The sequence below is a fragment of the Morone saxatilis genome, unplaced genomic scaffold (assembly GCF_004916995.1).
Source record: "Morone saxatilis isolate NCDOM2014 unplaced genomic scaffold, NCSU_SB_2.0 Contig15, whole genome shotgun sequence".
Taxonomy (NCBI): domain Eukaryota; kingdom Metazoa; phylum Chordata; class Actinopteri; family Moronidae; genus Morone; species Morone saxatilis.
Genome location: NW_023339707.1, coordinates 11,913,934 through 11,939,408, shown reverse-complemented (window position 1 = coordinate 11,939,408; position 25,475 = coordinate 11,913,934). Strand labels below are relative to the sequence as shown.

The 25,475-nt window shown below is 41.2% G+C and overlaps 4 protein-coding genes across 7 annotated transcripts; 3 read left to right on the top strand and 1 right to left on the bottom strand.

Moving 5' to 3' along the window:
* The first annotated feature begins 1,435 nt into the window (after positions 1 to 1,435).
* On the top strand, positions 1,436 to 5,830 carry mmp9 (matrix metallopeptidase 9). Its single transcript, XM_035657473.1, has 13 exons — positions 1,436 to 1,765; positions 1,997 to 2,235; positions 2,383 to 2,531; positions 2,645 to 2,773; positions 2,889 to 3,062; positions 3,193 to 3,366; positions 3,460 to 3,633; positions 3,733 to 3,888; positions 3,991 to 4,201; positions 4,291 to 4,430; positions 4,522 to 4,672; positions 4,852 to 4,955; positions 5,071 to 5,830. Exons 1-13 carry the CDS (start codon positions 1,628 to 1,630, stop codon positions 5,193 to 5,195), a joined length of 2,064 nt encoding a protein of 687 aa, XP_035513366.1. The 5' UTR covers positions 1,436 to 1,627; the 3' UTR covers positions 5,196 to 5,830.
* A 362-nt stretch (positions 5,831 to 6,192) lies between these two features.
* On the top strand, positions 6,193 to 18,475 carry LOC118324351 (zinc finger protein 335-like). 4 transcript variants are annotated; one of them, XM_035656648.1, is made up of 28 exons: positions 6,193 to 6,427; positions 8,298 to 8,491; positions 8,626 to 8,902; positions 9,025 to 9,102; positions 9,376 to 10,506; positions 10,614 to 10,802; positions 10,893 to 11,057; positions 11,154 to 11,412; positions 11,510 to 11,687; positions 11,786 to 11,898; positions 12,010 to 12,028; positions 12,203 to 12,319; positions 12,821 to 12,897; positions 13,072 to 13,232; positions 13,381 to 13,601; positions 13,731 to 13,830; positions 13,922 to 14,010; positions 14,114 to 14,370; positions 14,508 to 14,622; positions 14,714 to 14,911; positions 15,172 to 15,314; positions 15,412 to 15,551; positions 15,682 to 15,779; positions 15,886 to 15,972; positions 16,391 to 16,474; positions 16,562 to 16,621; positions 16,768 to 16,873; positions 17,727 to 17,848. In XM_035656648.1, the coding sequence occupies exons 2-28, from the start codon at positions 8,300 to 8,302 to the stop codon at positions 17,846 to 17,848; spliced, it is 4,776 nt and encodes a 1,591-aa protein (XP_035512541.1). In that variant the 5' UTR covers positions 6,193 to 6,427; positions 8,298 to 8,299. The 4 variants fall into 4 exon arrangements, with proteins under 4 accessions (XP_035512541.1, XP_035512542.1, XP_035512543.1 ...); XM_035656649.1 differs by lacking the exon at positions 6,193 to 6,427 and adding an exon at positions 6,571 to 7,078; XM_035656650.1 differs by lacking the exon at positions 6,193 to 6,427 and having other exon boundaries at positions 8,300 to 8,491; positions 15,889 to 15,972; positions 17,727 to 18,475.
* Positions 18,476 to 18,937: 462 nt separating this feature from the next.
* On the top strand, positions 18,938 to 21,224 carry LOC118323813. The gene is made up of 6 exons (XM_035655842.1): positions 18,938 to 18,974; positions 19,223 to 19,534; positions 19,705 to 19,831; positions 19,927 to 20,045; positions 20,147 to 20,193; positions 20,327 to 21,224. Exons 1-6 carry the CDS (start codon positions 18,938 to 18,940, stop codon positions 20,492 to 20,494), a joined length of 810 nt encoding a protein of 269 aa, XP_035511735.1. The 3' UTR covers positions 20,495 to 21,224.
* Positions 21,225 to 21,792: 568 nt separating this feature from the next.
* LOC118324459 (pepsin A-like) lies at positions 21,793 to 24,494 on the bottom strand. Its single transcript, XM_035656811.1, has 9 exons — positions 24,439 to 24,494; positions 24,041 to 24,182; positions 23,734 to 23,851; positions 23,098 to 23,216; positions 22,796 to 22,992; positions 22,579 to 22,695; positions 22,342 to 22,486; positions 22,024 to 22,122; positions 21,793 to 21,927 (listed from the first exon to the last, which is right to left on the bottom strand). The coding sequence occupies exons 1-9, from the start codon at positions 24,492 to 24,494 to the stop codon at positions 21,793 to 21,795; spliced, it is 1,128 nt and encodes a 375-aa protein (XP_035512704.1).
* Between the last annotated feature and the right edge of the window lie 981 nt (positions 24,495 to 25,475).

Sequence of the window (25,475 nt, the reverse complement as noted above, 5' to 3'; positions counted from 1 at the left end):
TCCTCCTAAATGTTACACACCAGAACTTTAATGAGCGCTGTTAATTTTCCTACATCTGAAAATACAGCGGTACAACTAAGTAAACATGTTTGCATGGGAAGAAAGGATGTCAGCAGCATGCTCACTGAAAAAAAGCCCCTCATCTGCAGTTTTGGTCATTCATGTGGGAATGCAGTGAGTCATGATATGCTGGCTGAGACACATCCTTGCCCACAACACCTTGATACTCACATAGCCCAAAATATCAAGATATGCCCAGCATACTAACACTACTTCACAGTGCTGGTATTTTAAACAGATTACAGATTAGCCCATGCACAGATGGTATTTGGAATAAAAAGTAAAGATTTCTGTGTTGTTTTTTACACATGGCTTATACTGTTATGTAACAGAGACATGTACGTGAGAAATTGGACAATTCAGCGTGTCATCACACGTAATGATTCATTTTCTGTTAATTAGAGAAGTAAGATCCTTTTTGTAGGAAAAATAAAGAAGCATTTGATGTGTAACAGTTATTGCCAAAATAAGGCGTATAAATCATTGCTAATCAATTGTGTAATTTTAGGGATGTTTCATCAGCAGCAGTGTATAGTGATGATGAAGCGGGTATTTTCCAAAACTATGGCCAACTACAATGTTCTAATATTGCAAAGAATCACATTTAAATACAAATTTGTCGTGAAAAATTAAAAACATATGATTTAACAGCCAGAATATTTCTTTCCCATTTTTTCTGTTGGTTTGACCTAGTTTGACATTTTATTACCCAACTATAGATTAAGAGGAAACACATTTCTATTTAAGAAAAAAAGTGGAAACAAACTTTTTTATATCATTACTTTGAGCATAGTGAGAAGGGAAGTGTCTGGCTGGGTCCCATGATGAGTGTGTTTACTTAGGTAAAAATACATTAACATGTCAATTATGTATGTATTAATGTTATAAATTAAAAGGATGACAACAACAATGTACAATGAGCATCTAAGCACTGCATCTATGCTCTCTTTAGGTTATTTCCTGAATGTTTTTTTTTTTTTTTTTTACCAGTTTTATGATGCAAATTCTTAAGATAACTAGTAGAAGTAATTTGTCATTTCGGTTAATAGTTTTTGTGGGTTTTCAGGCAGCATGAATTACTATATTAACTATAATATGAATGCAACCATAATAATTTGCCACCATAATTTGTCAACCACTGCCATTGTTCAGTCAATACCACGCCCATCCAGGTTGACATATCTCCAAAAAAGAACAATTAGCTCACCACTCATTAGCTGTTAGGTAAAGCTAAATGTGGATATTTTGGAATTTCCCCATGTTCATTTAACCAATACAGTCTGTCAAGATGTAAGTGGGAGGGTTGAGGTTAGCAGTAGGCGGGAGCGAGGTGAAGTGACTAAGACGTTACTTTGCATAAAAACAAGGTCCACAACCCCAACCAAGGGCACACAGCAGAGACAACAACAAGAGCCACCAGTCAAAACAAAGAGGGAAGCCAACACTGAAGGAGAAACACTGTTGATCTTCAGCGGAGAAGCTTGTTTAATTCTCTTCTCTCTAACTGAGAGCTTGTGCTCTGCAAGTCTTAGTGAATATTTTGTAGAAATCTACAGAAGATCTCATCATGAGATACTGTGCTTTAGCTGTGTGTTTAATTCTGGGGATAAGCATTCAGGATGGATGGAGCCTTCCCCTCAAGTCCGTCTTTGTCACTTTCCCAGGAGACATCATCAAAAACATGACTGATACGGAGCTGGCAGAAGTGAGTAGCAGATGGTTCATTTAGTCTTGATGGAGTGAAATTCCCAAAACTGTGTGCAATCAAGCTGTGCAGGGAAGTAATTACCTGAACAGAGATCCCAATCATAATGTTAATGAAAAGAGTTGTCTTCTAAATACGAGAGACACAAAAACATGTTTTTTTGTTTTGCAAACTAAAGTTTACTTTATAAGGACACAGTCATTAATGTGGTTTCTTATATTATCCTGCTAGAACTATCTGAAAAAGTTTGGCTACATGGAGACGCAGAAGCGCAGTGGCTTCCAGTCTATGACGTCGCAAGAAAAGGCTTTGAAAATGATGCAGAGGCAGATGGGGCTGGAGGAGACTGGAGACTTGGATTGGTCCACCATAGAGGCCATGAAACGGCCCCGCTGTGGAGTTCCTGATGTGGCCAACTACCAAACATTTGAAGGAGACCTCAAATGGGACCATCAAGATGTCACTTACAGGTGAGTAGAGAGAACAAATCTATTACTAGAGTTGATGACATTACAATGCTGGTGCTTTATAATGAAAAGTTTGTGAAGGAGATATATCGCCAACTATCTTCAGTTACATCGTCAGTTATAATAATGACATTCTGCTCTTCTCCACAGGATCCTTAACTATTCTCCAGACATGGAGAGCTCTCTGATCGATGATGCCTTCGCCAGAGCCTTCAAGGTGTGGAGTGATGTGACCCCTCTGACTTTTACCCGCCTCTTTGACGGGACAGCTGACATCATGATATCATTTGGAAAAGCCGGTATGTGTTTGTATTGTGGTCATTTATAGTTCATACTGATATTTGAACTGTAATTTGGTACAAAACACAAGTCTAAAATCAAAGGCTAATGAGAAATTACACTTTCTGTTCAGACCACGGAGACCCATATCCATTCGATGGTAAGGATGGTCTTCTGGCCCATGCTTATCCCCCTGGTGATGGTGTGCAGGGAGACGCCCACTTTGATGATGATGAGTACTGGACTCTGGGAACAGGACCAGGTAATTATACATACCAAAACATATTACTCTACCATCACCAATTAATGTGAGGCTGGCTCCCCCTGGTGTTGACTTTGTATATTGCATTAAATATATGAACCTTCTGTCACCTAAGCTGTGAAGACTCGCTATGGGAATTCAGAAGGTGCCATGTGCCACTTCCCCTTCACTTTTGAGGAAAAATCTTACACAACCTGTACCACTGATGGTCGATCGGACAACCTGCCATGGTGCGCCACCACAGCTGACTACGGCAGAGACAAGAAATACGGCTTCTGTCCAAGTGAACGTAAGCTTGACAATTTATTCTACAAGGGATATCATAGGTCAGAGGTCAGCCAGATGAGGACATTTGCCTTTTTTTGACATGCTGACTTGTTTCACCCACTCATCCTCCCCCCTAATTCTCATCCTGACAGTTCTGTACACATTTGGAGGAAACGCGAACGGAGCTGAGTGCGTCTTTCCCTTTGTCTTCCTGGGGAAGGAATATGATAGCTGTACCACAGAGGGCCGCAGCGATGGCTACCGCTGGTGTGCCACCACAGACAACTTTGACAGGGACGTAAAATATGGATTCTGTCCCACTCGTGGTAAGTGACAGGAAGCACAATGCACAAATGCTGTGGAGTGCTGCCACAATGGGTTGTTTTCTTACTGTTGTTGTTATGACTTTGTTTGGCCAGACACCGCTGTAATTGGTGGAAACTCTGAGGGCGAGCCCTGCCACTTCCCCTTCGTGTTCCTGGGTAAAAAGTATGACTCCTGCACTAGTGAGGGACGTGGAGATGGCAAGTTGTGGTGCGCCACCACTGACAGCTACGATGATGACAAGAAATGGGGCTTTTGTCCTGACCAGGGTGAGTAGCATAAAGATAAGATAGAGAAAGTAGTTAAAGTGCTGTATATATGTATCCAACCTTGACATTTATTAATATTCCTTACTGTATGTGTTCCAGGTTACAGTCTGTTCCTGGTGGCAGCCCATGAGTTTGGACACGCCCTTGGCCTGGATCACTCCAACATAAGAGATGCTCTCATGTACCCCATGTACAGCTATGTGGAAAACTTCTCCCTGCATGAAGATGACATTGAAGGCATCCAGTATCTCTATGGTAAGATCACAACAAACTGCTTTATCATTTATCACATTAAAATGTTTAAAATTCCAACTTCCCAACAGTTTCTCTCAACCAACACTATTTTTTTCTGTTCAGGAAGCAAAACAGGCCCTGATCCCACCCCACCTCAGCCCGAATCCCCCACCACTGACTCCTACCCTTATGAGACTGACGTTACAGAGGAAACCACTGAACCCTCTATCACTACCACCACACGACCTGTGGATCCGAGCCAAGATCCCTGCAAGTTTACCAAATTTGACACCATCACCGTGATTGAGGGAGAATTACATTTCTTCAAGGACGGGTGGGTGAATCAGTCTATTCTAAGTAAAAGCTGCAACATAAACACAAACTGGCAATGTTAATGTGTTAATTTTATGTGTTGATCAACAGACAATACTGGAAGATGCCCAGCACGAGTGATGAAGGGCCCGAGGGACCATTTGCCGTTTCTGGGAGGTGGCCAGCTCTGCCAGCAGTCATTGACTCTGCCTTTGAGGAACTTTTGACCAAGAAACTGTACTTCTTCTCAGGTAATAAAGCGTATACAGTGTTTGAGGGACTACCTACAATTAAACTAAAAGTGCAGACAATTTTCATAATGATAATTTTTTCTTTCTATAGGGACCCGATTCTGGGTGTACACTGGGCAGAGTGTTCTGGGTCCCCGCAGCATAGAGAAGCTCGGCCTCCCTAACAGCATTCAGAAGGTGGAGGGAGCGCTGCCGAGGGGGAAAGGCAAAGTGCTGCTCTTCAGTGGGGAGAACTTCTGGAGGTGAGTTAAAATTGTGCCTTCAGTATATTTATATCTGTAAATCCGATTGGGAGGAAGCCAGTTAAACACCACCCCCACTGTGGTTATTTTTAACTACATAATAAAAGTCTGTGATTTAAGGTCAACTGGTTGATTTTGCTGTTTTAATGACTTTCTCTGGTATGATTTTGACAACACAGGCTTGATGTGAAGGCCCAGAAAATCGACAGAGGGTACCCCAGATACACAGATGCCGTCTTTGGTGGCGTCCCCAATGATGCTCATGATGTTTTCCAGTACAAAGGTAAATAAACCTGTCAATTTCATACATATCTACTAAGCTCAATGAAGAAAATTGCCCAATAATATAAGCTTGCTGTATGGAAGAATCCTCATTTTGATTTTGATTTCTGCTTTAGGTCACTTCTACTTCTGCCGGGACCGTTTCTACTGGCGTATGAACTCCCGCAGGCAGGTGGATCGTGTTGGCTATGTGAAATATGACCTCCTCAAGTGCTCTGATTCTTCAAACCTTCGCTACTGAGGAAATTAACACACAGGGATGAGCTGGAAATCATCTGCAATGTGGTAGCACCTATTTCTCTCCTCTGTGCAGGTGTCAGGCAGAATGAGATGCAGTATTTGTGTATAGCAGCTGTTGTATGACATATGCTTTCTGGGATGTGAACAATTGGCCATTATTGATGTTGGCTAATTCTATAACATACAGCATTGGCCAAAAAATAAGTCCAAAGGCCCAAAGGAAAGGAAAGCAAAGCAAATTGCAATCTTTGGCACCGCCCTGCCCTCAGCCTATAATCTGTGAAGTGATTGAAGATTGGTTGATAATTTAAGACTCATAATAACTAAAATATTGTCAAAAGCTACCTGGATCAGATTCCAGATTTGCTAAATAATTTCTTTATGTCTGACAGGTTCAGACCCTTTAACAGTATTTGATTATTTTGGTATTTATATCAATATCTAATATTATTTTTTGTGTCCTAAAGCTTGTTTGTTTTGTATAATTCTGTGTGTATTTCTGAAAATGGCTTCAAAGCCAATTACTTGCACTGGAAGACAATGCATGTCTCCTTCACTGAAATTATTTATGAGACTGATATGTTTTGTATTAAAGTTTTAGCTTTCAATGCAATAAAGAAAAATTCATGAGAACTATATAACCACTGCCCTCTGTCTCTATCATTCACCAATACACCTGATAATGATAAACTGATGGGTACATTGATGACCTGACAGCACTATCATACCCACACAATATATTATTTTAATCTACATTACCACAACAGTACGAGCATACATGCATAACCACATCATGGGCTGCAGAAGTGTAATGTCATTACTTTACTGTATCAATTACCAGCAGTCTCTTGAAACAACACCGTCAACGCTTGAAACAACGACGCTAAGAGGATACATATTACTCCGCATCAAATTGCGTAATACGCCTTCCTCTAAAAACAATAGTCCACTAAGTGATTATAAACATCACATTTACCGAATATGAAGCAACATACAACGACCAATATACCATTAAACACAAACAGTAAAACAAAAAGGTAAATGTAGCGATGTTTGTTGTAACAACGAGTCTTGTTTTCTACAAAAATAATAAATAAGATCCGGTTGCTCGGACAGGAAGCGAGGAGAGTCTCATGGCGCCCGACTAGAATGAAGCAACAATTATCGGTTACTAATTCCTCCTCTACTTAGAGCATCTACACCGACGGACACCGTTCAACACGAAAATACACGGTAAGAATAAAGCGTGGAGATTGTGGTGGCGGAGGGGGAAAATGTTTTCATTTTCTTCAGGGAGAACATTTGGGCGGTCTGCCGCAGCTGAGGCCCTCGAGGTCCCCAGTAGAGCTTTGAGAATGCCTGAGTGTAAAACGGGGCTGCCTGGTGTAAAATGGCGACGCGGAGCAGGCAGGGTGAAGGGCAGCTAGGCCCGTTGTTGAGCACGTTGTGTTGAACGCTGTTACACTCGACGTGTTGACTTGGTTTGGTCAACAATGACATGTTTTTTCACGTGATAGAGTTTACCCCGGCTGTCTTTTAAAGCCAGTGTTATTAGCAGGAGACATTTGTAAATGTTGGCAGCCTCATTAAACACGATGTTGAGTTAACGGCGACAACACATGCTAGTTAGCCAGCTAGAAGCTAACGGTAGCTAGCGCTGGTTCTTGTTGTACTCCCAGGGCTTATTTATCGTTGGCATCGAGTTTGTAAATAACTTGGCTGGTGTACTTTAACAAGCATGGTCATACTTGGGCAGTCGAAGCGTAACCTGTCATCTCCAGTACAGTTGGAGACCTTTAATTCACACCCAACGTTGACGCCCTTGAGTGATAAACACTATAGCTAGCTCTCCTGGTGGATCCTGAAACGAGATTAAAAACAAAGGTGACACAGAGTTTACCATCAGAGCCCCCAAACTGTGGCACAGACTTTCAGATCAGGATGGCAAATTGTATCACTTATTTGCCTTCCTGTGACCTTTTTTACTAACCTTTTACACACCATGGTCTTATTGTTTTAATCTTATTTATTGCTGTTTTACAGTGTGTATTGTTTTATCATATATATTGTTATTGATGCTGCTATGGTTCATAGTGTTGTGTTATTTGTGTTTTTACCCTGCAAAAACACTTTTTTTGAAAGGTACTATAATAATAAAGTTTGTGTTTATTTTGGCAGTCATGAAAGGCCTGTTGGTTCAATGCTACTTACTTTGTTACTTCTGCAGAGAAAAGTAGTAGTTGTTTTCTGAAATAAACATTGTTCTGTACACTTAACACTGTTTAAGTGATGGATGAACATCAGTAAGGTTAACATCCTTTACTGTAGTTATTATAGGAGAAGCACCATGTATAAAATACTCTGGAGCAAAAGATCTGATTGTATCACAATTTAAGGATTCATTTATTTATCATTGTTCAACAAAATGCAAGCTGGAGTCCCTTTGTGCTACACACAAAACAAAAATAATATAAACTGTTGAATGGATAAATATATAATAAAAAATTATGGTGGCTTGCAGACATCAAATGCAGATGAGTAAAAGCATAAAGTTTCACCAAAAAAAAGTGTCAGTAAATCACAACTACCTGAGTAAATGTTGCTTTCCACCTCTGGATAGTAATATTGCTCACTTAGCTATTTCAAACAGGAAATATAAAGGAATTTACATTATTACAAACCCACCATAGGTACAACATAAAAAAATATATCCATATAAATGGACACATTGAATGCAAAAACTGAAGTTTGTTACCCATCTGTTAGACTTAATGACATATAGTCAATGTACAATAAACTTAAGAAAGAATATCATGTTCACTAGAAAATCTTCTCTTGATTACTTTAAGTTACCTTTTCCAACATTATACTTCCTTACAGTTGAGAAAGTTTATAAATGTTTCTCCATCCAGGATGTCTGCAGGTCTTCAATGCGCTTTTAAAAGACATTCCATACTTTAATGTTGAACACTCTTAACACTAATGACAAACAGAGCTGCCCTATTGCAAGTAACCAGTGAACTAGCTGAACTTAAAGCATGCTTTAGAGATCACACAAACTTCAAATTTTAAATTAAGTTCATGTTTAATTTTTTGTGGATAGTTATGGATTCGGAGGAGAATGAGGTGGAGAGCAGCAGTGACGCAGGTCCCTCAGGGATGGAGGAGCCGTCTGAAAGTGGTATGGGTATGGAGTCATCGGAGGCCATGTCTGCAGACAGCAGTGATGCTGCTGCCTCGCATGCACAGGCCCCGGAGTCTGACTGCCATGTGGGACAGAGCTCAGAGGGAGTTGTGGTAAGTAAAAAAGATGATTTTGTGTACACGTGTGGGAGTTAACAATCATATATTAAAGTCAACCAAAACCAGCAGTCAGAATTTTGTCATGACAAGAGTTTCTTGAAATCATGCTCTTGCCCCTCCCTGTTAAGGTCTTTATCCCAGAAACCAGCTCCAGCACAGACGTCAGAGTTTCATCAGTCCACCTCCCAGACTCCTCCTCAGTGGCCCAGTCCACCAGCGTGTCCAGCGTCTCCACAGTGACTCAGTCAGTGCTGGTATCTGAGTCAGCCCAAGTACTGGTCCACTCCAGTGCTGTGTCTGAAGGAGCCATGATGGTTTCTGACTCAACTGCTTCTACCTCGTCAGATCTGGGGTCTGCCATTGACAAGATCATAGAGTCCACCATCGGCCCTGACATCATGAATGGTATTTCCACTGATACTCTATCATCTGTTATATCATACACAGGCTGCTTTAAAGTTGTGTCAGTTTGATTATTTTACCATAAAGTAGCAGATATCTGATCTTATCTATGGTTCTTCTACTAGGTTGCATTGCTGTGACCAGTGCAGAAGATGGAGGTGCAGAAACAACCCAGTATCTGATATTACAAGGACCAGATGATGGTGAGTGTGCTATTGTTACTGCTAACTCACTAATTGTGCAACCCATTTCAAAACATTTTTAAAGTCGATTTGAACATTATCACCATGTTTATATTCAATAAAAACGATATACTGAATATTCTGGTGGGATGTATTTATAGAGCAATGATAAAATCTTTCCATTTCAACTTGTTATGAACCAACATCATCTTAGTAATTTGAAATCTACTTAAGTTGATAACAATCCTTTTAAATAGATTGTACAATCCTTCCATATCTATTTGCCCACTATAGGTGCTCCTATGGTAGCCCAGATGTCATCTTCGGCCCTCTCTGATCGTATAGCCATAGAAGCTCTTGCAGAAGGCCCAACATCCACCTGTCTGGACCAGGGAGACCTGCAGGGTAACCTTGATCCTGACCAGCCTGACGATCAGCCCGGTCACTCGGGTTACCCAGGGGACAGCAGCAGTCAACCTGACCAGCCCCAGCACTCCCATCCCTCCCAGTACATGGACTGCAGTGCAGATGGTCCAGACCAGACAGGCGAGTCTTCATCTTCCTATGTGGAGTGTTCAGGCGAGGAACCCGACCAGACTCGCTCCCAGTCAGGTTTTCCTGACTACAGCGGGGATAACAGTGACCAGGACCTTCCTGGATACGTGGAATGTAGTGGGGCTGACTCGAACCCCACCAGCCGAGGTCACTATGTGGTGGAGTGCAGCGCTGGTTATCTGGAGTGTGCGGTGGATGATGGAGAGCGGCCGCATCATTCACGCAGTTATATTGACAGTAGTGCAGACCACCGGACCCAGACGAGTCGGCAGTATGGGGCTGAGTATGGAGGGGAGTGCGTTGCAGCTGCAGACTCTGAGCAACCAGGTTGTTCTCGGTACCAAGCAAGGGACGATGATGAAGATGACGAGCAAAACCAGGATCCAGACCAACCGCAGCACTCCCAACAGCAGCCCCAGCACTCCTGTTACATGGAAAGCAGCAATGGCCCAGAGGCCTCTCTCTATGCCGATGACAGTTCCTCATCGGACCACCCTCTGGCAGACACGGCAGGTTCAGGCGGGCTTCCTGAGGCTTTGGAGTGCAGCGAGAGCCAGTCTGGGCCCTACATCAGCAGTAGTGGGACGTACACCTCCAATCCGGAGCCTGAGCTCACCCAACAGTGCTCACCTAGCCAAGAGGAGCCCCAGGGCTCCCAGGGGCCTCAGGATGAAGCTGGGCTGGTCAGGGAGATGGAGACATCAACAGTGGCAGAAGGCTCTGGAGACAGACCACCAAACCTGGCTGAGTTGGAGGAGATGATGGAAGTAGTGATCGTACAGCAGTTCAAGTGTAAGATGTGTCCATACAAGAGTGCCTCTAAAGACACACTTATTAACCACATGAGAGACAAACACTTCAAACCTGTAGGTAAAGTACAATAGTACAGTTCATTATGTATCACAAAGACCTTTTTTATTGTTATTATTCTTGGATTTGATTTTTGTTGTTGTTGTGGTATATTGTATGGTTTTCAGGGGACATGCCAAAGAAGCGTAAACGTGGACGGCCTCCTAAAAGCGAGACATTGGCCCGTCGGCAGGCGGAGAAGGAGGAAGCTGAAGAGAGGAAGGCAGCAAAGGTGAAAGCTGCTGAACCCCAACAAGCAGCAGCAGAAGAAGAGGAGGATGATATTGTGGATGCTGGTGCTATTGATGATCCTGAAGGTCAGTCAGGAAGATTTTCATTAGTTAGTGAATCAGTCAAAGGATAACATTCACTTATCATTCACCCCCTGCTCTTTTATTTATCCCCAGAGGATAGTGACTACAACCCAGCAGATGAAGATTGCAATGGAAGACCACCTACCATTCTGAAGAAGCCCACTCCTCCTATCTCTTCCTCCTCTCATGGGCGTCCTCGACGTAAGGTTGGACGCCCGAGGAAGTATAGCCTTTTAGATGAAGGCTACAGTGGCAAAGGTTGGTTTTCAGTTTTGACAGAAAACACAAGAGAGTATACACCAAAACACTTTAGGTTGCAGTGTTTTCACAGTCTTTTTCACATGTTTGCTACAGAAGCAGAGAGCATTGCTAAGAAGCCCAGGATTAGTGGGGATGCCAGTGCACCTGAAGAGGCAAGCTCTTCCGGGTTAAACAATGGTCCTGCTACGGTGACCGATGGAGAAACAGCTGATGCAGCAATAAGCCAATCAGACTCTGAGAACAAAGACCCCTCGTCCAACACACAGCCAGAGGAGGAGTTCTTCCAGAGAAAACGAGGCCGACCCTCAAAGCGCTTTCTTCGGAAGAAATATAAGAAATACATAAATCGAAAGTAAGAATCTAATTATTAAACAAAGTTGTCGTACAAATAGCATTACATAACTTTCACAACAAGCTAATTGTTCCCTTTTCTCTTCTTTATCTTCCAGTCGGTACTATAAATCCCTCAAACCCCTCCTGAGACCGCACAACTGCTGGATCTGTGGCTCCCGCTTCCTCACTCAAGAAGATCTGCGCTTCCATGTGGAATCTCATGAAGGCAATGACCCTGAGCTCTTCAAGTGCCTCCAGTGCAACTATCGTTGCAAGCGCTGGTCCTCACTCAAGGTCAGTTGGGATGAAAAAGGTCCCAACACTCCTCAGTTTGACCTCAGTCTACTCAGCATGCTTCCAGTGTTCTAAAAGTGTTGTGGGCTTTTTTGCAGGAACACATGTTCAATCATGAGGGCACCAAGCCGTTCAAGTGTGAGGAGTGTGATTATACAAGCGTCTACAAGAAAGATGTCATTCGCCATTCAGCAGTCCACAACAAAGACAAGTAAGTAACTCCTAGAGTAACAACATATAGTACAAACACAACAAGTGATTTTTAATACAGAACACGTTTGGCTTGTTACATTTACATTTTTTCGTCTTTTCCATCTTGCAGGAAAAGAAAGACTGAGTTGGTAAGACATTTTCCATATTTCAGTGAGGGTTAATTAGCATGCTCATGGTATAATAATAATAAGAATAATATAGAGGTCTTTGTTACTGCAGTCTGTTTCTGTTTTGGCTGGTTCTTGCCTGCTTTTAGGCCACTTAACTAATCAGCTTTGTGGCTTTTGTGCTCATTCTCGCAGGTACCAAAGGTGTCTGAGTTCCTCTGCCCTGTGTGTCACAGGGTTTACCCCATGCAAAAAAGACTGACCCAGCACATGAAGACCCACAGCTCAGAGAAACCACACATGTGTGACAAGGTCAGACATGATTCAAAAACCAGATTGCACCATTCGGGAACACTAATATTTGAGGGGTTTTTAAACCAGAAGTTACAAATGATTTGTAACTGTGTTTGATAAGTAACAACTGTAGGAGAGATGTCATCCCCTGGTCCTCCCTTACAAACAATGTAGTGACTTCTATGTAGTGACTTCCTATACATTCTTTTAGTATATTGTGCATTTTTGTACTAAATTCTAATGTACAGAACGGTTGGACAGCGCTAACCAAATGACATTTCATATAAGATATTCTTGAAAAGATTCATAGTTAGAATGATTTCAGGGCAAGATTGTTACACCTTTTAATATGCTGTTTTAATCTCCCTTCCTTCTTTGAATGCATGATTGAATGCCCTATAGAACAATTTTGTTGTGCTTAACTGTTATGATCCTTACAGAAAAGTGAGTGCACATATAATTTTATGGACTTTTTTATGTACTCCACAACCCTTGTTTAAGAAGCCTTTCTGTCTGCAGTGTGGCAAATCCTTCAAGAAACGGTACACATTCAAAATGCACCTACTGACCCACATCCAGAGTCTTGGAGACAGCAAGTCAGTATTAAAAACCTTCATTCCTTCTATTTTATCAGTCTGTATTTAACATGTAACAGAACTGTCTGATTAGCAATTTGAATATGCCATAATGAATCAACATTGGTCCTTTTGTTTGTTGTTAGTAACAATGATATCATTATAATGAATAACTTGTGGATGTGCATGTGCCAGGTTCAAGTGTGAATTTTGCGATTACACTTGTGACAACAAGAAGCTGCTGCTCAACCATCAACTGTCCCACACCAATGATCGGCCCTTCAAGTGTGACTACTGTAAATACTCCACTTCTAAAGAGGAGTTCCTGGTCTCCCATCTGGCTATCAAACACACAGGTCAGTGTGACAGAAAGGCTTTCATAATGTTTATTTAATATGATCATTCATGTTCACCTCATGAATCTGAGCATGTTTTTAGGTCCACACTGTACAAACGCTGTAATATAATATATAATATAACAATATAAATATGTTTCCTATACAGGAGAAAAGCCTTTCTCCTGCGAAATGTGTCACTTCATGACTAAGCACAGGAAGAACTTGCGTCTACATGTGCAGTGTCGCCACCCTGAGACGTTTGATGAGTGGTCTGTGGCTCATCCCGAGGAGCCTGTCAGGAGGCGACGCAGACCTTTCTTCACACTACAGCAGATAGAGGAGCTCAAACAACAACATGATGACACTCAGGGCTTGCAGAACACTATTGTGAGTCTGTTAGAGATGTTCTGTTATTTATTTCAGGCATAAAATAAGGCGGATTTGAATTGAGAATGTTATATCTTGTGAATTTGGGAGGTGATAAATGTGACGATTGTTTTCACCCTCCTTCATTAGGTTGCAGTGGATTCTGCGACACTACAAGCCATGCAGGGTATAGAAAATGCCTCAGTATCCCAGGATGCATTGGGAAACACCACCATCATCTACGAACAAGGTCAGTCGTCTTGTCATTTAAGAATTTTTTTTGTATTTCTGGTGTGTCACCTTAAGGACAAATGCTACATCTTACTCCATGTGCTCCTCAGCTGAATCCAGTGATCTATCTGCCCAGAATGCCCTAGACCTGCTGCTGAATATGAGCAATGCTCGGGAATTGGTTGGAAACGCCTTACAGGTTTGTGCTACGGCTCATCAAGTAACTTTAGTTTAAATAATCACACAACATTTATATGTAAATAAACAAAATAGTGTAAAAAATGACTTTGAATGCTTCTCAGGTGGCAGTGTTGAAGTCAGAAGGCAAAGCTTTGGAAAAGGGTGCGTGGAGTACGGTGACCACAACGCCGGGCCAGGCCCAAAAGGTTGTGACCTTCCATGTGTCTGAGAACGGTGAGACGGTGCTACAAGAGGCCTATGAGGCCGCCACCTCCGACACAGGAGAGCTCACCCAGATTGCCATCGAAGCCTATGACGGCGGAGGGGACTTCAGTGTGGTGGAACAGGCCGCTGAAGAGAATCAAAGCCCTGAATACAGGTAACATAACACACTGTCCGATTGTCTCTGATTAGGAGAAACAGATTAATTTAGGTGTAACTTCAATGTAGGACTTTTTAATGAACTTTATGATATCCTAACAGTCTGTAATGTCATAAAAACTGCTGTCTTTGCAGCAATGGTGAGAGCAGTCCTTCACAGGCTGCAGAGGTCTCTGGGTCAGAGAGCGTGAAAAGCGACAAGTACTACATTACTTCAGCACTGCCTGATGGTGTTTTGCAACAGGTGGAGGTAACTGCGAGAGATCAGTTGTTTTGGCATGTGTAGATCTGTGTACACTGAGTATCGCTCATCTTTGACTGCGTCGTTTGTCTTCTGTCAGCTGAGCAGTGAAGCTCCGGCCTCTCCCTCTGCTGTGAGCTCTCCCGGCCTGAGCACCAAGAGGTTTTCCTGCCGAATATGCATGGAGTCTTTTCACGGACGCTCCGACATGGAGAACCACAAGAGGGCGCACTTGGATCCCAACACTTTCAAGTGTCCTGATTGTGACTTCACCTCCACCTCCTGGCCTGAGGTCAAGGTGAGTCTTTCTTAAATTGTGCAACACTGTCTTCAGTCCTGTTTAATTTTATCAAAACATATTTGTTTTTATTGAAAAGGCACAGATAGTAATCACCAACTTAGATTTCCACAGGGGGCTGTTATGACAGTCATATGAATATTTGGCACTGGTGTTTTTATCTATTTTAAGGCGTTCCTCTCATTTTAAAAGTGTTTCTGTCCTGAACCCCTCTTCTGACCTCCTCCCTTTCTGAATGGCATTGATATCCTGTTTTTTAGACTCACATGGGGCTGCATTCCTATCTACGCCCTCATAAGTGTCCAAACTGTAGCTTTGCCTCCAAGAACAAGAAAGACCTGCGGCGACACATGATGACACACACCAATGAGAAACCGTTTTCTTGCAAACTTTGTGGACAGAGGTGGGTGCATAACTCATTGTAATCTTGAGGAAACTTAGGAATTCTTTTGCCACATATGTGCATTGGACTGCAATGTTTCTTTTGTCTGACGTCTCAGATTCAACCGTAATGGCCATCTGAAGTTTCACATGGAGCGTCTCCACAATCAGGATCATCCCACTCGCAAGAACCGAACCGCCACATCTCAGCAAACCATCATAGTCAACAGTGATGAAGAGGCCCTGGCCACACTACAGTGTAAGGAACGCAACATAACACACAACTGAAAAAATAAAAATTAATGAATGAACTCGGGTACTAACATTCAGTGTAAAACAAAATCCAAAACATTTCTAACTTAATGTACGTGTTTGTGTGTGTCTAACAGCCCTGCAGGCACATCAGACAGTGATCACTCCAGAGCGGTTGCAGGCCCTGGGACAGGACCACATCATTGTAGCTCAAGAACAGGCACTATCAGATCAGGTACCAGCATTCTTACTATACTGGACATACTTGTAACTTAACATAAATAAAGTATATTGCCACTCTGCATTTTATAGCTAAATGCATTAACGTGTACATTAATCAGGAGGAGGGCACATACATCCAGCAGATCACCACCATAGACGGACAGACAGTTCAGCACCTGATGACAGGAGACAACCAGGTGACTGAGGTAAGAGCCGTCTTTTAGATTCCACAACTTCGTGTTTTAATAGAACAGTGTGAAATATTTAGTGACATCTTGCAGCTAACTGAACAGGCTCTGAAGTGCTTAAGAAAAACTCCAGTGGCTGCAAAATTCTCTACAGCCCATGTTTGGTTTGTCTGATCTGAGCTACTTTAGAAAACATAGTGGACCCGCTGTATCTGTAGATAAAACGGTTTATCACAACACACAAAATTGTTCCTATTTTCAGGTGATTATATACTAATGAAAACATACCTGTGGAGATTATATTCCATTTCTGCCAATAGATCCTCCTAAATATTACACACTGGACCTTAATGTACAATAATGGAATATCTTCTATATTATATAACAGAGCCCTTATCATATTCTTTCATCTCAACTTGTTTGTGACACTTTTCAGGTTCAGTATATCATCTCACAGGATGGAGTGCAGCACTTGATCCCTCAGGAGTATGTAGTAGTAGCTGATGGCAACCACATACAGGTCAGTGTTTTTACCTCATAAGAAGTCACAATAACTGCAGTGTTTCAAGGTGTTAATGTCTTTACTAACGGCTCTTCTGTTCCTCAGATGCCGGATGGACAGATCATCCAGTATGAGAGTGATGGGGCCTTTCTGCAGGAGCAGCAGGTGAGGCAGATAATACTAATGTAGAACGCTGTACAGTTAGAGATTCAGCTGGTTTTGAAAAAGTGAGGTAGATAACCTAAAATGTTCTACAGCAAGAGGCTTTTGTTTTAAAAATACTCATTGCTCCATGTGCTCTCTGTGTTTAGATTGCTGTAAGTCATGACGGTCAGATCCAATACCTGCCTGTGAGCTCGGAGCAACAGATAGTGAATCCTGAAGATCTGGAGGCTGCTGCCCACTCTGCTGTCACAGGTTGGCTCTCTTAGGGAACAGATTGCACTTCCTATGTTCTATATTCAGTCACCCACTACACTGTTACACATTGCTTATATTTACCAAATTCATGCAAGACCATGCCTGAGTTTGTAACATTTTCCAAATCATACCACACGTTTCTAGGTTTATGAAGACCTTTCAGCTATTGATTTTCTCTCACTTTACTGTTAAAATCTATCAGATAAAAATCAGCTTATGGAGATTTTAGACTTCATTTAGATTCAATCTTTTAGTTTTTTTTTTGTGACACATGGTGCCGCATGTTCTAAGGCAGAGTCCTTACTGCAGCGGCCCTGGTTCGATTCCAACCTGCGGCCCTTTGCTGCTTGTCATCCCCTCTCTCTCGTCACTTTCCTGTCACTAATCAGCTACTCTATCAAATAAAGTCTAAAAAAAAGTCTGTCAAAAAACCCAAAAGAGAAATAAAGTCATCTGACAAAAGGCGTTTCACTCATGTTGTTTTAGTCTGAATCTTCTTGGCAGCTGACTTTGAAAACATTGATATCTGTGTACTCTTAAACACACCGTCAAGGAGCCAACAGTAGCTAAGTTATCTGCAAGTTGATTTTCAAATCTTATGGATTCATATTCCTTCCTGAAATGTAGATGCTTTGGAAAATGGTGAACAGGCATCTTCTCTAGACTAAGGGGTTAAAACATATCAAACAACCTGTGTGGTCCATTGGTGACTCGCTCATGATCTTATTATCCATTATGAATAATTATAAACTTGATAAATAACATGAGCTATGAAATCACTGCTATGATGAACACCAACAGTAACTACAGCTCCTTGACAATAAAAAAAAAACAATCTTTGTTCCTGTAGCCGTAGCAGACGCAGCCATGACGCAGACGCAGACAGTCTACACTGAAGCCACACCTGAACAGCTGGAGCAGCTGCAGCAGCAAGGCATCCACTATGACGTCATTACCTTCACAGACGAATAGACGTTCTTTTTTTAAAGCTGCCAGGTTGCAAACCTGCACAGGGCAGAACCAACACAAACCACTATGAGCTGACAAGTACAGTGACCTCAACATATTTATGCATTCAGCTGGCTGTGAACTGAAGTATTATCTCCTCCACAGTATCATCTGCTTGGGGGCGGTCGCACTGTTTAATGAGATCAACAGTTTTTTTGTAAATTCAAACTATTGCACCCATTGCTTCTAACTTAATCATAGGGGCTGAGCATTTAAGAGTTAATTTAAGCAAGGTTGGTCTGTTCTGTAAATATTAAAAAGGATTTGTGTTTACGTGCCTCAACTGCTTCCATTTGCAAGACAATGTTATCAAAGAAAATCAGAATGGCTTATATCATGTTTTAGAAAATATACAGTGTCCAAATGAACTTTTTAGTTTTTGAATGGAGCGAGATGAAAAAGGGAGTGTTTATTTTTGATCTGTAATCAGATTTGTTAATTGCTAGAATGCTGCAACATTGTGTTTACTGAATATTAATATGTACATACTTTTTGCGTTTGTCTTCTTTTCTGTGATGGAGGATATGTGTTGATTTGGTGAATATGTTTAATAAGCTGAAAGCTGACACCAAATAAATCACTTTGTCTATACTTGTGTATTTTATGTCCAGATTTTGTTCTTATGTATTCATATCTGCTTTAAAATATTATTATAATTATAACGGACACAAAAAAAGCGAGCCATTACAAAATAATCACTCCGTTTGCACACTTCACACTATCAGAAATAAGTTGATGCCACTCGTGAGGCTGTAATTTGTGGTGTTATATTTCATAATAATGTACTCAGGGCGATTCCAGCATGTGCCCACATTATTGCAATAGCAATGCACTGACAGGAACTCTTGAGCAATGTAATGTAATACAATACAAACACACCACAAACTATGAACTCAAAAATTTGTTTCATCAACATCCTATTGACAGTGTCATCACCATTAGTTTCAACAGAGTTATTGTATAAGGTTGTATCATACTGTGTGCTCCTGCTGCTGTGCCCACCCTATGCACAGCTACATTATGGAAATAGTAACTTGTACTTAAAAAAGAAAAATGAAATATATCAGAAGTGTGCCACACAGGCAGCCTCGTGAGGTCTGTTCCCTCCAGCTGATGAACTGACAACTTCCTCCTTTCTCCAGCAAGGAGGGGCCTCAGATCCTCTAAAAAGAGTGGAAAACTGTCAAAAAAGTGCTGAGCCTCACTGAGCACTACACTGAAGATGAAGTTTTCATTTGTCTTGTTTCTTTTATTTGGTATGGTGGCGGGAGGGCAAATGTAATAATTTTCTATTATCCAGTGCCTGTGATGACATAATAATAAATGTTTATTTTCCAGATATCCCTCAACTAAAAGGGCAGCAGAGGATTGAGGAGTTTGAACACATTCTCCTGAGACTTGCGTTCCCTTCCTTTTACAATAGCTACAACAAGTCCTGCTGTAAACTCTATCCAGGAGGATGTTACAAGCTGCTGGACAGTACAGGATACACCTGTGATTTACTGAAAGGAAGAGTTACTAAAACTGAGAGTGACGGCTTTGTGGAATTTAAAATATCGAATGTGCGGCTTGGGGACGGAGGCTATTACAGATGTATTGTGCTGGGAACTCAAAACCGAGTCTACAGTGATTACTATGTCGAGGTGTCTGGTAAGCAGTCTTAAAATCTTAATTTATTTGATGTTATAAATGTCTATTATGCAATAATCTCTGTGTGTACAATAGTGCTAGGGCAAAAACTGCAGTTTTTTCCAAGTAAAGTAGGGAGACAATTGTAAATTATTGCCTGAAAGTGATTTTGATATCCTTGCATTTTGCAGAGGTTTTAGGTCACCATAGCCAGTCTCAGCCTTCACTGACAACAACCATCAAAGTCCCCAACACCTCCACGACACTCCCAGACTCCACTGGGGTTGTTTTGGCACAGGACCACAGTGATAGTCCCGGGTATTCACTCTGCAGATTAGGTGTTTTCTGTTGCTCACCGGCCGAATAAAGTAATAGTTAATCTGAATGCAGTGCATTTTTTTCCCTCTTTTCAGAGTTCCCTGGAGTTTTGGCCTGCCGCTAGTTGTCATTGTGTCCATTACAGTGTTGATTTCGATCACTTCAGTTATTGGTGTGATTTGCTGCAGAATCAAGGCAAAACGTAAACAGTCAGGTAAGCAGTTTCCCTAAACTGATGATCACAAAGAGTCCACCATTGTTTATTTGTATGTTTATGTGTAAATCAAACCCAAGCAATATTGTTTTTCTTTGTAGACAAATATGGAGAAACTCTGTGTGAGTCACTGAAACAAGAGGCCCCGGTAAGTGCTAAACAGGGAACATGTAGCCTCTATGACTCACTGTCACTTGTTTTCAAAAGCAGATTGAATGTTTGTGCTTTAAACTTCCTCTACAACCTGCTGTCTCTTGACAAAGTTTGTTCCCCCCCCCCAGGAAATGAGTGGCATAGTCTACACAACAGTGGACTTCAGAGCTCACCAGAAGACGACAGAGGTGTATGCAAACCTGAGGATGCACAAAACACAAGTGGGAGTCCCTGACTCCACGTGGAGCGCAGAGCATGATGGGATGGTGGAGTACTCAACACTGGCAATCCACTAGTAAATTCATGTGAAAATTTTGGTTTGTTTCTGTTTTTAATGGGACGGATTTAATTTGTTACGCCACTGTGTTTCTAAAGGTCCTTTGCAGGGATCTTTTGGCAGAAATTAAATATATTATTCATAGTTATGTTTTCATTTCATAGTGTGTAATCACCTGTATATAGGAATCGTTAAGTTTTCGTTATCTTTAAATGAACTTTTTTTTTTAGGGAGCGGGTCCTCTTATATGGAGTCCACCATGTGGAACCGCAATGTTTCTGCAGTAGCCCAGAAGGGACAAACCGAAGACTGGCTTTAGATAGGGCCTTTAACATATTTGTGAGTTTCCAGGGCGTTGTAATCTTCCACTACACCACTAGATGCCACAAAATCTTAGACACTGGTCGTTTAAAGGGAACTCCATTGATCTTTCACACAGATGTCAATTTATTAGTCATGGCTAGAACCACTCAGCCTGTGTAGAGTTTGAAATGCAATAACCAAGGAGGGAGGCTCTAACAAAAAGATGCATTTTGTTGCATTATGGGAAATGTAGGCTCCAACCGTTTTAGAGCTTGACCCATATTGGACTAAAATTAAGGATATCTTTGCTGCTACTGTGGTTATAACTGTTCTTTTGTCTGTTTTGAATATGGTTGTGTAATATTAAATCACTGAACTACTCATTTGAGTGTACATATCATGTGTTCTTCATGTAAATGAGAAATTCTTTAAATTATATTGGCAATAAACACTGTTGTGAAAAACCTGGTAAAATTAAGATAAGCTTCCATGTGGTCTTCCCTTAGTCCCTTTCAACACTATAGTCCCATTCACAGGTTGAGATTGCAGCACAGTTATCAGATCATGTCACCAGGTTATCTTTTGTTATATCAGTGTTTGTCCTTATCAGTTTCTTCTCGATTACAGCCTGGCCCTCCACTATTCTGAGAGCCGCTCGATATTCTATTCTTGGCCTGTTCTTCCTTTACACAAAAAACCTGTTGGCAGTCCTTTTTGTATCCTCTATAAAAGGTCAGGTTTCTCTTAAGAGCAAATAAATGAACAGACTGGAAAGATCCTTATTCCTGTGACATTTCAGTGCAGCACTGTAACACAAGACTAAGACGACTAAAGAGGTTTTTGCTGTACTGATATATGATTGTAGTCACCACAGTCAGACTGACACAAAAATACATAGAATGCTTTTAGTTGCTTTGATCAATTTAATGCAATGGCAGTTATAACATGTATACTTTCCACTTGCATCAACCTCTACATGGAATCACGCACTTATGGATTCTTCATCTTACTCAATTACACAGACTGGGCCAGACCAATGTACTGAGATGGGGCATCAAAGATGGCATAGTACTGCCTGATGAAGACATCTCCCAGGATCCAGAGCTGTTGGCCACTCCCGCCAAAGCCAGTGTTGCAACCGTAGGAGCTCTGTGGAAAGACACAAGATAATAGATTTACCCCAAAATCTTCATTGTAATATCTAATAATTTTTCTGTTGCAGTGGCTTGCAATGGTGTAACTTACCTGAGAGACGTAGGCAGATGCAGGGATGGTGAAGGCGTGTCCGTTGAGAGTGAAGGTGACATCAGGCATGCTCTGGATGTTCTGGCAGTTCACCATAGCCTGTGAGAAGAACATCATGCACAGAGTTGAATACTGTGTAGCAGCAGAAGTTGTATTTATTGGTGTATTACAGGTTTCCAGCTAAAGCAAGTCAGCAAGTCCTGTTTCATTATTTTTATTTGAGAGTTTTGACGTCAGAGCACTAAATGTCTGTTTACTCTGGGTTTAGAAAATGGGGAAAATTTCCTTCACATGGTATGGTATGATGGTATGACTCACCTCTCCGTACTGGTTGGTTGAGGCTCCAACCCAGGAATTCATGTTGTTGATGTCATTGGTTGGGCCAACGATCAGGGAGGTACCAGTGTCAATGATGGCCTGGCAGCCACCACTGCAGGCCACAGTCTGTCCATTGATGGTAACACTGTGAGCAGAAACAGCAAGAGGTGGATCACAGTCAGGCTAGGAATCTTAGTGCATCTTACGTTTTGTGGTTAGGTTGTCTTTTCTTTGTACCTGTCCATTTGGATCTGCCAGTAGGTGGCAGAGGTCAGAGGGATCCAGGTGATTTGTCCGGTGTAGTGGCTGCTGTCAATACCACCGAAGACCACCTCACTGCCCTGCTCGCTGTTGCTATAAGAGAGTTAAAACAACAAATGTCATACATACATTTAATGCCACTGGAAATGACAGAAACGTTCACAACTCACACATTTCCATCCTGTCTCAGTACCTGCTCAGGTAGACGGAGAACAAGGACTGGGACACCAGTCCCTGCTTGATCATGTTGTCGAAGACAGGCACAACGTTGTCAGAGGCAATGGACTGGAAGGCCAATCCCAGGATACCATCAGCGACCATGCTAGCCATGAAGGGAGCCTCTGTCTTGCTAATTCCAAACACCTGGTTGGCCACAGAGATGCCTCCCACCTGGACACACAGGACAGCTGTCAGTCACAGTTCAACAGACCACGGAGATATGCCTGTTTAAAGTCTAAATAGACTATGCGTTTTTGTTTTGTTTGTTTTGGTTACCTCAACAGTGTCAATGGCCAGATGCCCAGTCATGCTGCCAGTGCCGTACTGGATGGACAGAGCCTCGCTGCCCCATTTGAAGGTGGAGGACTGCTGAGGGTTGAATTTCCTGTGGTTCTCTGCAGAGGAATGGTATCTTTTTCAAATGTGCCAAAAAACACTTGGACCATCTTGTCATATAGTGTTGTACTGTACACTTAATAAACTGTATTAGTTGTTACAAGTATTTAGATCTTTTACCAGTGAAATTACAAACTAAAACTATTGTTATACACTCGAGGGTGTACTACTGGGTTATTATTACTGATGCATTACTCTGTATGAAGCTGGTTACTGCTTTATTTTATACACAGTCATTTAGTCTAACAATCTGTGTATTATATTTCATAAGATAATTGCATGATTTGTATATATAAATATGAATCTGCAAAGTAACAGGTAACAGCATTTGTCAAATAATTGTAGTGGAGTAAAAAGTAGAATAAAGTAGCATAAAATGGAAGTACCTCAAAACTGTACTTATATACAGTACTATATTAAATAACAGACTATCCAGATCCTTGACGCTTTTTAACCCCCAAGTACAACTAACTGAATAACAGCCCAGGTTACAGTGGTAGTCTCAGTAATACTCACCGCAGGCCTGGCTGGAGCAGTAGACTGAAGGGACCCACAGGTTGGAGGAGCCGGTGTCAAAGATGACGCTGAAGGACTGAGGAGGGGTACCAATGGAGATCACACCATAGTAGGACAACTAGAGGGACACAAGACAAATTAACAGATGCAGATTAACATTGACTCAAAGCATAACATTTGTGGGTTCTGCAGCAACATACTTTACCATAACATTAAATATCTTCTATTTGTGCATTAAGAGACATACAGCTATATATGTCCTTCAAACAGAGGCTACACAAGACCAACAATGAAACTTGTCTCTTACGTCAGCATCGTTAGTCATAGACTCAGTACCAGACTGGATGAACTTGGCCATTGGATTGTATGGATACATCTTCCTGTAGTCCTCCCATAATCCTTTCTCCTGCAGGGTTTGCCTGGCAGTCTTTCCCTTGATCAGGGGAATCCTACACACAAAAAAGGTGAAAAAAGAATTTGCAAAATGCACAGATGACCAGCATTTTATAGCTGGAGAAATCACGATGTAAGCTCTATCTTGAGCTTTGTGCAAGTTTGCAATAGCTGAAAGCAGAGTGGCCTTTAAATTTTTCCTCAGGAATATTAGATGGAAAGATTGTCATTCAACAATTCAGCCTATTGAGTTGTAAAATGTCAAAAGAATGAAGGAACAAGTTCCTTTTAAACCAGTCAGGTCAGACTTACTTATGGAAGCATTCGGAGAAAGCCACGAGGGCTGACAGCACAACGAGCAACTTCATGGTGACGGTCACTTTATTGTTGGACTCAACGAGTGAAGTTCCAGTCGCAGAGTCCAGCCCTTATATACAACATATCAAGGTTGTGTATCGTCAAAATGCCCTTCTGCATAACTTGATATCATGTATCAGCTGGAGATAAGAAACATGCAATATGGTGATAAATTGCCTCTTATCTCGGAGCAAATATTCCATTGAACAACTGAACAATGAAGACTTTTACCGGAATTAGAAAAATATTTTATAGCAACAACTTACTGTTAAACGTAGTTGGCTTTATGAAGTAAATCTGATGCTGCATGTTTTGTGTGTTTGTATGTTGTTTGTAGAGTATATTATTAAAGTAATATCCTTTTAGAGAAACTATTGTCATATCATATATATCAATCACATCTTAAATCAAATTTAAATATTTGTGTTTTACAATTTCTACTATTGTACTGAAGATAAATCTCTGCAAAAGTAGTGTGACAGTGTTAATGTTCACCTCAGTATAGTTGATTTATTTTCCTTAACTTAAAACGATGAAAACAGAAATAGTTATTTGACTTTTATTATCTACTTTAATAAACTATTTAAATATATACATATGTGCAAGGTGAGTTTTTAATAGATACAGAAATGTGTTGACCTGTAGATCAGGGGACTTGATGTCCAGAGCTTCTGTTTACTGTTGATATGGAAACTTTCCACGTGTTTCCAAGGGTGTAAACTGAGGTCAGCTGGGAAGGGTTATCTGATAGCAATAATACACAAAACAAAGACACAGGGAAATGACTTGTGAACAAAGAATTTTAAGAAACTTACTCAAATCACAGAATGAATAGAGTGATGTGTTCTTTATTCAATACGATACTGAAAGTTATGTTTTATCAAAGCACAGTGGTGGAAAAAGTATTATAATATTATAATAATATAATATTATAAAGTATTAAATTCTTCTGGAGTATAAAAAGACTCCATTATAAGTAAAAGTCCTGCATT

Excerpts from the sequence above, each read along its gene's own strand:
- LOC118323813 (XM_035655842.1), top strand. The coding sequence starts at position 18,938 with ATGAAATATATCAGAAGTGTGCCACACAGGCAGCCTC. Across the intron at positions 19,535-19,704 it reads TTACTATGTCGAGGTGTCTG|AGGTTTTAGGTCACCATAGC; the intron begins GTAAGCAGTCTT and ends TGCATTTTGCAG. Across the intron at positions 19,832-19,926 it reads GACCACAGTGATAGTCCCGG|AGTTCCCTGGAGTTTTGGCC; the intron begins GTATTCACTCTG and ends CCCTCTTTTCAG.
- LOC118324351 (XM_035656647.1), top strand. The coding sequence starts at position 8,300 with ATGGATTCGGAGGAGAATGAGGTGGAGAGCAGCAGTGACGCAGGTCCC. Across the intron at positions 10,803-10,892 it reads TGCTATTGATGATCCTGAAG|AGGATAGTGACTACAACCCA; the intron begins GTCAGTCAGGAA and ends ATTTATCCCCAG. Across the intron at positions 14,371-14,507 it reads AATCAAAGCCCTGAATACAG|CAATGGTGAGAGCAGTCCTT; the intron begins GTAACATAACAC and ends CTGTCTTTGCAG.
- LOC118324459 (XM_035656811.1), bottom strand. The coding sequence starts at position 24,494 with ATGAAGTTGCTCGTTGTGCTGTCAGCCCTCGTGGCTTTCTCCGAATGC. Across the intron at positions 24,183-24,438 it reads TTCTCCGAATGCTTCCATAA|GATTCCCCTGATCAAGGGAA; the intron begins GTAAGTCTGACC and ends TTTTGTGTGTAG. Across the intron at positions 23,217-23,733 it reads CTGCTCCAGCCAGGCCTGCG|AGAACCACAGGAAATTCAAC; the intron begins GTGAGTATTACT and ends ATTCCTCTGCAG.
- mmp9 (XM_035657473.1), top strand. The coding sequence starts at position 1,628 with ATGAGATACTGTGCTTTAGCTGTGTGTTTAATTCTGGGGATAAGCATT. Across the intron at positions 1,766-1,996 it reads CTGATACGGAGCTGGCAGAA|AACTATCTGAAAAAGTTTGG; the intron begins GTGAGTAGCAGA and ends TTATCCTGCTAG. Across the intron at positions 4,202-4,290 it reads TTACATTTCTTCAAGGACGG|ACAATACTGGAAGATGCCCA; the intron begins GTGGGTGAATCA and ends GTTGATCAACAG.